We start from the raw sequence: 11,461 nt of genomic DNA, 5'->3' as shown, positions 1-11,461 counted from the left end.
CCTATGAAAATACATTTTTAAACACTAAGGAGTATACAGGGACTTCTGAAAGGGAGGGGTGCAGGGTTAGTCCATGTCTCAGACATGTGAGTGTACGTCCATCTGCTCTTCCATGGCTCTTATGTACTGCATTCAGTTGTAGTGGTGACATTTTCCCCCATCTCAAAAAATAAACTGGATTTTCAAAATAGTGACTCTGCAATTTTTCCCTGTCATGGTGGATGTGGGCGGGGTATGTATCTCTCTGTGCGTGCACATGCATAAACACCCACATCCCAGAGAGTGTAAGATACTTAGCAGGCCTGTGTGTGTGCTGTGCATAACTACATGGCGTCAGCTGCTGCTGTGCGAGAATCATAGCTCTGTTCTGCTGCCACAGTTTGGAGGCAGGAATGCCTCTGAATAACAAGTTACTGGAAACCAAAAGAAGGTGTGAGCTCTCTTGTGCTCAAATGCTTGAGGCATCCGGTTGGCCACTGTGAGAACAGGGTGGTGGGCTACATGGGCCACTGGCCTGATCCAGCTGGGAAAACCCTGATGTTCTTAAATAGAACAGTACCCAAGAACATAGAAAACTATCCTCCCCTGAGCTAAAACTTGAAGCAAGAGCAGGACTTTGCACTCTCGTGTTGTTCCTGCCGAAGCACTTGTATTACCTCCCAACATGCATTGGGGGGGGGTGTTGGATGGCGTACAGAGTGAAAAGCAACAATACTGTCAGAAGAGATAGCTCAGTTGGTTAGAGCGTGGTGCTGATAACACCAAGGTTGCAGGTTCAATCCCCTGTATGGGAAAGCAGCATATTCCTGCATTGCCGGGGGGGGGGGGGGTTAGACTACACGATTCTACATCCCTGCCTTGACCAAACGGCAGCGCAACACTTAGCAGCTGGGGCAAAAGCAAACCTGAATCCTCCCCCCTGCCCTTGACCTGCCAGCCAGAAGAACAGCCCCAGCAAAGGCTTTTGTAATCATTTCCTTTTTTTGCGGCAGTGGCGTCCTTGGCCCGCTCCCAGCCATAATTCCTCCCCACGCAGCACGGCCTTGTTCCACTGGCACATTGGTGCTTTTATTGAGAATGCAGTCTTGGCTTTACAGGGCAGCGCTGGCTTTCCAGAGGGTGCCAGCTCCAAGTGGGAGTAGGACAGGGTTGCCAGACCCTCCCCTAAGCCACCCCCCCAAAACCCACGTTGCCATGGCACTTCCAGACATTCAGTCTTGTCTGAATCTTCCGGTGGGAAAAAAAAATCCAGAGCTTCTAAGGAAGCAGTTTGCTGTCGGTCACTCTCCTTCCTGCCCCCAAAGTGGGCTCCAGGGTGGGACTGCCAAGGGGTTCCCCATTTTCTCTCTCTTTTCTCTTTGCTTGGACGGGTGCATATTTTCCTTACGGTAAATTTAAAACTTTTTTTTTTGTTTTAAGCTTTCTGCACAACCCCTTGTTAAGATCCATTCTCGATTTTTGCCAGGAACTGTTGGGCCCACCAGTCCTCAAGGTCTATGGGCACAAAATCTGAAAAAAAGAGAAGATTGGGTCCATTTAAGAGCAAGCGCAGGACAAAAATCTGCCTGCAAAATCTGAAGGATTAGGATAAGAAAATATCAAAACTACAGCTTCTCAAATAACTTAAGTTTCTTTTGTTTACAAGAGAAATTTTGTTTTCAAACGTTTAGAAATTCAAACGGACTTCCGGAAGGGATTCCGTTCGACTTCCAAGGTACGAAAGTATATACATAAAAATGCTGTAGAACACAACCTGCCCACAGAAAGAAGGCACTTGTTTTACATCCATCAACCCAATTACTATGCTAGAAACAGGAGACTGAGGGCCTCTCCAGCCTGGAGGGATTTTTGTGGGTGTATTCTGCAACATTTATTCATCACAATAATAGTGCAAAGACCAGGGTAAAGAGGTGCAATAATCCTGGTAACCATTTCCAGAGGGGTTGTTCGTTTAACAACCAATCCCTCTTCACAGGGAAGTCTAGTAACTCTGGTTCTGGAAGGGGACCAAGGGGTCTCCTTACAATATGTCCTAGTGAACTGAGTAGGGATTCACTAAAGTATGGACGCAAATATGGCGTTTTACCACTAAACAATGGCTCTTCTTTTTTGTATGCTACAGCAGCCGCTAGAATACTAGTGGCAAAAAATTGGAAGTGAGGAGACTCCTTCAATCTCAGAGTGGCAAATAAAATTTTGTGAATATATTGAACTAGCCAAGATGACTATGTTTTCCTTTAAAAAAAATAGATGAATGACTATCGTAATGAATAAAAACGAACACAATGTTAGAGGTTTTTATTAAGTAATAAGTTGGATATCACGCATGTGGGTGAAGGAAGTCACATGGGCATTTGGGTGTAAGGGGAGGTGGTTGCAGGGTTAGATGTGGGGAATTTGCAGAAATAATATATTCATGTTATGTACAATTGTGAAGGTGTATGGCAATTAACGTAATGTGAATTAAATGAAAAAAGAAAAATTAATATAAAAATAATATAAAAATTAAATAAACAATGGTTCTTCTAAGTATTCTGGGATAGGGTGCAGGCAAGGGAAGAAAGCTCAGAATTATTTTCCAGCTTGGATTTTTTAACCTGAGCCAGGGAAGAATCTAGGGGCTTGTAAAAGTTGCCACTTGGTTCTGGGGATCTGGCTGACATCTCTTGTGTATCCCACTCTGCTTGATTCCATGCCACTCCTGGAAGGCAGGCGACATGCACTTACCTTTCAATTCAGGGCCAGGTGTTTTCTCTGTGTATTGCACTGGACCAGATCTGCTGTCCCCTTGCTGGACGCCATCCAGCTGCTGCTGCACCTGTTGCCAGGCTGGAGGGTGGGAAAGAGGAGGGCACATGAGGAGAGAAGGACACTTCCAAGCAGCAAACCTCGTGGAGGCCCCATTTTCTGGCTCACAAGAACTCGACCTGCTGACTCCTTTCCTGAAGAAGGCTTTGGCCCCTTTGCAGGCCAAAGACTACATAGCTTTCAGTGGGGAACTAGATCTAGCCTATGGGCCAGATCCTTATCACCCTTTGCCTGTAGATCAAGTTTGACAGGTGGGTGGGGCTGCTCACCTGTCAATCACATGATGTCACAGTGATGTCGGACCGTGGTGGCTAATACCCATTGGGACTGGGAGGGCATTAGCCGAAAAGTAGATGGAGCCAATAACAGGCAGGCACAGGCACTAATTCTAGATTTGTCCCCATCCTTCCCACTGAGTTTTATGAAGGCAACACTGAATCTAAGCAAGAGGAGACTGACAGCCAGTGCCACCCTCTGGACCGGTTGGAAGGAAGGAAACAGGAGGTAGAAGCTGGCTGAAAGCAGGCTGATGTTGGTGGGAGCACTGTCCCATTTGACCTAATGGACTGACCTTCACTAACATCTGCCGGCTCATTTTCTTATCCCAGGAGATGTCCATGCTTCTGCTTGTCTTGCAACTTTCCTCCGGGGAAACCTGCTCTCTACCACTGAATCGGAGCAAACGCCAATCAGGTTTCCCGCGGATTAACTTTTGCTCCAATTCAGCAGTAAAAAGTGGGTTTTCCCAGGGAACATGGTGGGGCAGACACATGTTTCTAGGCACAGGAAAAGAAGTGTGGACGAACCCTTACAATCTAAGGCTTAGACCTGCTGGGTGGGTGGGGAGAAAGGAAGGCAAAACCTGTTGAATTTTTTCTTTAAAAAATGTATTTACATTTTTTTTAAAAAGCTGCAGACACATGTTAAGCATCACATATAGTTTTGAACATAGGCATGATGTTAGAGGACCCTGAACTCCTTTACACCAGATCTCCTTAGACCAGGCTAGCATAGATGGGTGATGAGGACCATTTACCGATACCTATTCAGGGCCACTGACCAATAGGAAAAAGGTGTCTGGGTGTGGCCAGAGGCAGAGGTGGGCAGAGCTTACAGTTTTGTAGGATTGCTTTTCTTTCTGGCATGTGCACAACCGCAAAGTGGAAGAGGAACCAAAAGAAAGAATCCAGAGAGCAACAGACAGCCCACACAGACAGGTGTTGCTGAGGGCCCAGTGAAACTAAGCCAACCACTGCCAATCCCAAACCCCACACCTAGACAGAAGCACCTCCATCCAAGCTGTAAGGAAAACAAGCACAGGTTAAAAACCTTGTTCCTGGGCTCAACAGAGCAGCTCACCTACCTTCATACACGAACCGAACATTTTCTTCATGTGCCACAGTGTAGCTTTCCTCTGTGGCCAACGTAGGGGGGGTCATGAGTGGGGGTCTCTTGCCATTTACCCTGTTGAACACGAGCTTTGGAGCTGGGCTGCCGAAACAGAGGCAGAGAATGTTATTCTTCCACAGTCATCATTGTCATTGTTGTTATTATTCAACCCTTCAAAGCAAAGCATTTGCCAAAAGATGTACAGCGAGGAAACCAGACACACCTCAAATACTACATTCATTTATTATTATTATTATTATTATTATTATTATTATTATTATTATTATTATTAGACTTGGTATGTCTCCAAGTGACTGACACATTAAAAACATAAATCTAAATACATAACACAATAAAACCAGAGCAAACAACCCCCACAGGAATCTTGGCAGGGATGCTAATAACAAACCAACATAATCTCAGTCTATCAAAATGCCTGGTGTTAAAAAGATGTCAGTGAGGGTGCCAGGTGGACCTCACTGGGGAGAGGAGAAGCCACAGCTAGAATGGCCCTTGTCACTTGTCACCACACCCTGTGCCTCCCTTGGAGGGGGAACCTGCTTGTGGTGCTTCCCTGCTCTGAAGTATTTTCTTTCTCCCCAGCTAGGAGAGATTATGTCTATCTTGTCCACTGCCCAAATAAGGCAGCTGTACAGAAGGAGTTGACACCTCCTATAAGGCTGTTGCTGAGAACAGCAGCCCTGCAACCTGCCCAGGATGAGGGAAGGCAACACTCCATCTCAGGTGCCCAATAAAAATGGTTTTATTGTTCAGTAAACTGCTGGGCTTACAAGGCAATACCTGGCTTGGCACCTACCGTAATACTTGCTTGAGGGCAATCAGAACATCTTAGCTATGGGCGGAGGTGGGTGAGTTATAAATTCTTCAAAAAGATCAGCCGCAGAATAGATTTCTGTGGGAACCCTGGTGATTGCCTCGGGCATTGGGCTCAAGGCGGTGCTGGACTGGGGTGGGGGTGGGGTTCCTGTCATGAGTTATTATACTCAAGTATCCAATCAACTGCTGAGGAAAAAATATCGCAATCTGCTCATCCAGCATGAATAAATCAAAGATGTACAGCTCGTTGCTTGCAAATTTTACAGGGATAAATTGTGTATGTAAAACAGGGCACTGAAGATGTGAAAGAAGGAACAAATAGGTGTGCCAAGGGCATGTAGTGTCTTGAATCCTGGACTAGGAGATGGCAGGCCAGGGTTCAAACTTCCCCTTGGCCATGAAGCTCACTGGGAATAGTCTCTTGGCCTGACCTACCTCACAGGGTTGTTGTGAGAATGGAGGGGAAGTGGGGAGAGCCATGTGGTGCCCATTGTATCCTGAAACTGCAGTTGATTTGATAAGGGAACCTTAACAATGTGACGGAATAAGGAATTTGCCAGGCTCCTCCAGATAACCCATTTATTATGCTTTCATCCTGATCTGCTTCCACAAAGCTTATGCAGTGGTCAAACTGTCTATTGACTGTCTATTCTCATTTGCTTTTGGAGCGGTTATATGGCAACAACCGTTCAGCCCACTTTGCTTGTACAGTGGTTTAGGTCTTCCCATTAGTCACTTGTTCACCCCACAATTTTCAGTGCTTTCCACCATCACTTTCCTGACTGCAAAAAGCCTGTTTATAAAAATAGGACTTTGCAGTGCTTTAATTGAGCAAACCTAAACTTATGGCCTGCAACTGAATCCCTGCTGCAAAATCGTAATAGTCTGGAGGCCACCCAAGTTTTCCCCAGCTCATACAAAAAAACAACAACAGAATGTCATACAAGGAAACTCGTTGATTTAATTATATATATTTTTAAAGAGCTGTCTTTGTGTTCAAGAATGTAATGTATCAAGGATGCAATGCTGAACATCTTCCAAATCTATTAGTTCTCTAGATCAGGAGACTGCAACCGTGACCTGATTGTCCCCAGGCCAAATCCAGCAATCCCCAAAAATGGAGCAATTGCCACGTTCCTTGCTTTTCCCTCCATGCCCAGTTCACTATCTCTCCCAAGGGAGCAGGGAAGGCTGGTGCCCACTGGGACTCCTAGGGCAAAAGGCAGGGAGCTCAACAGTAGGGGGAGCAAGAGTCAATGAGAGTCGGAGATGAATCATTCTGGTTTGGTCCCCATTCTCCACCTCCTCGCTAAGTTCTAAAAGGGCAACATAGAGACTAAAGAGGAGGAGGAAGCTGACAGTCCAGACCTCCCCCTGGACTGGTTGTAAGTACGGAGGCAGGTAGGTGGGGGTGGCCAAAAGCAGACTGATTTGATGGGGGCAGGGTCCCATTTGCCCTAATGGACCAATCTTCACTGAGGGCAAATACAGATTTGGACTCATGCTCCATTCGCAGTCAGTGGAACAAACGTGTGTCAGGAAAACTTCCAAGAATGGGTGAACACACCATTGGGAAAGAGTAAGGATTATCCTCCATCTCATCCCACTATTTCAACATACGTTTAGGTATGGAGCAAGGATTCTAAACCCATGTTAGTGTATTTTGCATCATCAAAATAATTAATCCAGAATAAACAAGCACACACTTGTGCAAGCCAAGTGGACCATGTCAGGTGAGCTGGGGGAAACAACAGAGCTGCCAAGACACACCCCTTCATCCCCATTTCCTGTGGTACAGGATTATGCCAGTCTCAAAGCTGCCAGTCTCTCTGAATAGCTACGGTTATCGGTGAAATGGATCTATCGGACCAGGCATGTTGGCCAAATGACACAGACCCCTTTACTTTAAAAAATAAACAAAAATATCTGGACATGACGAGCTGTTTGAAAAGGACTGGAGCAAATTTATACAATACATGAAAGAACATTGTAAACATTTGAAAACGTTTGAGTTAAAATATTTTGTAATGTTAATATTTGGAACTGGTTTACAATTAATAAGATAAATTTTATTAAGATAGAAAGAAGGTAAATAGGTGGTCATGGAAATGCTAAGATGTAAGTGAATATTTATGAAAGCCAGAGAGTGGGGCGGGGGGGGGGAGTCGAAGCTCAATTTAAGCAATGTTTTTGGTGATGAGATTAATTAATGGATTGTGATTACGGTAAAAATGTAAACTCAATAAAAATTATTATTAAAAAATAAATAAACAAAAATAAGAGCCTATTTTGTTGTGAGTTGTTTATGTTGCTGCTATCTGCATTATGAAATGCAATCAACAAGGAGGATAACTGCAATGAAGAAAGGGCCCCAGCTCAGTGGCAGAGCATCTGCTTTGCATGCAGAAGGTTGTGGGTTCAATCCTGGGCATTGCCTGGTAAGGCTGGGAGATATTCCCTGCCTGAAGTCCTGTATACACTATCAGTGTTCTTTGACAGAGTAATGCAAGCTGGATCTATCAATCCATCTTGCTGGCTACTATATATTTGGGAAACAGTTTGTCTGTTTGTTTTCTATAGGTCAGGCTGCCTCTCAAGATATTGTCACCAAACTTGGCATGAGGGTTCCCAGTGTGGGGGTGGTGTCTTTGCCAACATTTGGACATTAAGAAAATCCGAGACAGGACAGGGCCTGTGTGTGTGTGTAGCAGGAAAGTCCAGGCTCTGAGGAGTTCCTGGGTTAAATTTCAACAGTAAAAGAGGACACCACCCTCCAGGCTAATAGAGGCAGAGTTCTGTAGCCAGACCACAACTTCAGAGCCTCACTCTCCATTCCTCAAATCCTTGCTCCTCATAAAGCTCAGAGGGTTGTTGTGAAGATAACTTTCCAGTGAAGGATGAGCATGGGTAGAGCCAAGGGGTGGGGGGCAGCTGCCCCCCCAATCAAGCAAGACAATAGAAATACTTAACTAACTGACCAAATCAGGTTGGTTCTGCCCACCCGCCCCCAATCCTGGCTACACCCATGAGGGTGAGTAACGAATTTAATTATGATGGGGGTGGGGGAATAAAAATACAAATTTGCCACCTTGAGCCCCTTGTAGGAAGGGTGTGAGCTAAATGTAATAGCCAACAGAATACTGTAAATAGAAACAGAGAGTGAATATGAGCTAGCTTTAAAATTAAGAGCTCACAAGATCTACAAAAATTAAGAGCTCACAAGAGCCACAAAACCTCGCGAGCGCACCACTTCCGCGGCTTCCTAGCTAGGGCCTTTTGCCTCCGATGGGCCAAGGATGGAAGAGGCAAGGATCTCCTCCGCTCCAACTCCGGAGTGGACCACGCTGGGCTCGGCCCCGCCCCGTCTTTGGGACCCCTCCTTGGCCCCGCCCCCTTGCCAGGGGGTGTGTCCGCTTCCTCCGCGCTTTCCAGGGGAAAGGTCGCCCGCTAGACACGGGCTCGCGATCGATCTGGAAACACGCGCTTGCCCCCTCCCTCTCCAGTTCCAATGACGTCGCCTCCAAACACCCCCGCCATGAAGGAGGAGATCCCCTCGCAGCCCAACACGCGCACGCACGTGCCACTGGGCGTCTTCGCCGGCCTCCCTGTCCCTGCTGCACCCAGCGGGCCCTGCACCCACTCCCACCCGCACCGGCCCACCCCGACCCCCCCCCCCGCCTCGCCTCTTACTCGTTTCCTACGAAAGCAGCCCGCCCTCCTCGTGGGAGCCATGGGGCAAGGACAACCCCGGTAACCTTTCCACAAGGTCACCTCCCTCCCCCGTCTCTCCCCCCCCCAAAAAAAAAACACCGGAGGGCTGCATGCCGCGGCGATTCCCCACAGACACTCACGCCCCCTCCCCAAGCAAGTCGGCATCGCAGCGATTACATAAACCCCTCCTCCTCCCCAGGACGGCTGTCACTGGAAGGGCCCAGCAGGAGGAGGAGGCGGCGCCGCATTAAGGAGATCGCCTCGCACGCGGCGCGCAAGGTCACCGCCGATCCGGATCGTCCTCTTCGGCCGCCCAGGCAGGATTTCCTTCCACCACCGCTGCCCAGGCAGCCATTGGGACCCGGCTCTGCTGCGGTCCTGTCCCTGGCTGCGCGTGGGTAGGGGAAACCCAAAGGCCGCCTTCGCTCACCTTGACAGAGGCCACTCGCTGAACTGTTGCTGCTGCTGCCGCCGGCGGCATTTCAGGTCGGCCAGTTTGCTCTCCACCTGCTGCGTGGGACCTGCGTGGGGGAAATCGAGGCAACGTCCTTAAGGGGTGGGGGGCTGCGATCGAGCAGAGCCAGGGCAGCGTGACCTCTCACCGAGAAAACCCCCATCAGGCCTGGAGGGAGAGCTGAATGATCGGAAGAGATACGTCCCTCCAACACACACACGGATCAATTTTGCAAAGGAAGGGAGGAAGTTTCCCAGAGGCACGGGCTGGGGAGGATTCCGGAGGGTCCTGCTCCCTCCTCCCTCCCTCTCAAAGCACAACCGGGTTGACAGCGGGGGGGGGGCGAGAGGAGGCACTTACGCACATGCAGATTCACCCCCACACATAAACGCACACCTCTTTGTCCCGTTCTTACCTGTCCTCCGTTGGGTAGCTAACTTGCTAGGTCCCTTAGTGATGGTGTACATCATCTGCGTCTCCAAGCAGCACCAGATGAATGAAATGTGGGTCAAGGCAGGGAAGGGGGGGTGATCTGCCGCGCGCGCGCGCCCAACTAAAATAGTTTAATTTTTTTTTAAAAAAAAAGTGTGTGTCCTGCACACACAACTTTACATGGCAAGATTTTTTTTTAACAAAAGCAATAATACATAATCATAATAAGATGCCTCTGTGCGCTCTCCTTTCTCCCCCACGTTGCGCTGATGGTTCCCCCGCAAACCTTCCCAAGTGTTGTTGTTGTGTTGTTTTTGCTGCTGCTGCTGCTGCTGCCGCCTGTTGCAATGGCAAAGTCTTCCCCGCTTGGCGCTTGCCTTTGACTTTAACTTCTCGGCGGCGGCAGCTGGACGCGGCGCGGTTCTCCTTTAACTAGGCGAGTGGGAGCGCAAGCGAAGGAGGCATGCCTGCAACACGCCCTCCCGCCCATCGCGCCTCTTAAAGGCGCAGCGCAGCGCTTGGCTCAGCCGGGAGGTCTGCCGATGACGGTGCAAGAACTTTTCGAAGTCAGAGGTCCCTTTTCATGCGTTGCGCAATTGCACAGCAGGGTTTGAAACTGCGGGAGAAGGTGCGCCGCTAGGCTACTCTCTTGGGCTTGATTCACAGGGGCACGCGCGTGCAGCAGGCTTCAGGGATTCTCGGGCACCCCAACAGCAATCGTGAGCTGCATAAAAGTGGGCTGGACCGCTTCATAGTAGCTGACCAGGAATAATATCTGGGATATTTCATTATGTAAATAATTCCCTGCAAGGAGAAAACTACCACATCAGGGCTGTAGTCCAGTACACCCACACATACTAGATATCTACTTTCAAGGAGAGTAGCCTGCTTTGTGAACTGTTGCAGCAAAAAACGCAAGGAGTCTTGTGGCACCTTACAAGACTTAACACATTTGTTATGACATATGCTCTCAGGTCTTACTGTCTATTTTAGCAGATTCAGGTAAGTGTTATCTTGAGTTGCAGGTATACACTAACTAGTTGCAGGTATACACTAACTAGGGATAACACTTCATACATCTGATGACGTGGATTGTGGGCCACATAATAAAAGCTTTTGTCTTTAAAGTGTCACAGATGGCTATGTTTTAAATTTATCTTTAATGGAAAGGAGGATTCAAAACTTTCATTCTGTTCCTAAGTGTTGTGCTCCGTTTTACCCCCTTATTCTGCCCCATGCCTAGAGAAGAGAGAGCAGTTATTCTACTTGATGATTCAGGGCCAAATGTGTGAACTGGTCTGGCTCTACTAGCCAGGCTGGAGTAGAGGAACTGAATGCAGAGAAATCAAGGGATGTTTATGCATGTGCCAATCAGCAGACATTTCTTCCCATTTCCTGATCAGTCTTTAATGTTCCTGTGTGCAGTGAAAACACCTTAAGAACTAGCCTGCTGGGTCAAGCAATACGGTCCCATAGACCAGCTTGCTTTTTGTGTATTCACACACACAAATCACTCTATTTCTGATGTTCAGGCTGTGGGTGCCATTCCTTATGTTGCCAAAATATGGAACCACACACAAACACATACACAAAATGGGAGGCATCAGCTGGCATGTGGGGGCGGGGGGGGAGCAGTAACTCAGTGGTTTACATGCAGAAGGTCCCAGGTTCAATCCCTGGCATCCCCAGGTAGGGCTGGGAATATCCTCAGTCTGAAACTCTGGAGAGCTGCTGCTTGTCAGTGCAGGCAATACTGAGCTAAATAGATTAGCAGTATGACTCAGTAGCAGGCAGCTTCCTATGATCCCATGATTCACAGAAGCACAAAAC

At 47.9% G+C, this 11,461-nt stretch overlaps 1 protein-coding gene across 1 annotated transcript; it reads right to left on the bottom strand.

The window, feature by feature from the left end:
- Window positions 1-1,042: 1,042 nt before the first annotated feature.
- Window positions 1,043-10,127, bottom strand: MCRIP2 (MAPK regulated corepressor interacting protein 2). Its single transcript, XM_033167453.1, has 5 exons — window positions 9,615-10,127; window positions 9,176-9,266; window positions 4,172-4,299; window positions 2,728-2,829; window positions 1,043-1,509 (listed from the first exon to the last, which is right to left on the bottom strand). The coding sequence occupies exons 1-5, from the start codon at window positions 9,667-9,669 to the stop codon at window positions 1,439-1,441; spliced, it is 447 nt and encodes a 148-aa protein (XP_033023344.1). The 5' UTR covers window positions 9,670-10,127; the 3' UTR covers window positions 1,043-1,438.
- Window positions 10,128-11,461: the final 1,334 nt, after the last annotated feature.

Source organism: Lacerta agilis, chromosome 13 (genome assembly GCF_009819535.1).
Source record: "Lacerta agilis isolate rLacAgi1 chromosome 13, rLacAgi1.pri, whole genome shotgun sequence".
NCBI lineage: Eukaryota > Metazoa > Chordata > Lepidosauria > Squamata > Lacertidae > Lacerta > Lacerta agilis.
The sequence above is the reverse complement of the archived record's forward strand: the minus strand, read 5'-3'. Positions and strand labels throughout refer to the sequence as shown.

Coding starts and splice junctions, on each gene's coding strand:
- MCRIP2 (XM_033167453.1), bottom strand. CDS start 9,669: ATGATGTACACCATCACTAAGGGACCTAGCAAGTTAGCTACCCAACGG. Junction 9,267..9,614: donor AGCTACCCAACGGAGGACAG/GTAAGAACGGGA, acceptor TCCCCCACGCAG/GTCCCACGCAGCAGGTGGAG. Junction 2,830..4,171: donor TGTTCGGTTCGTGTATGAAG/GTAGGTGAGCTG, acceptor CCCACCCTCCAG/CCTGGCAACAGGTGCAGCAG.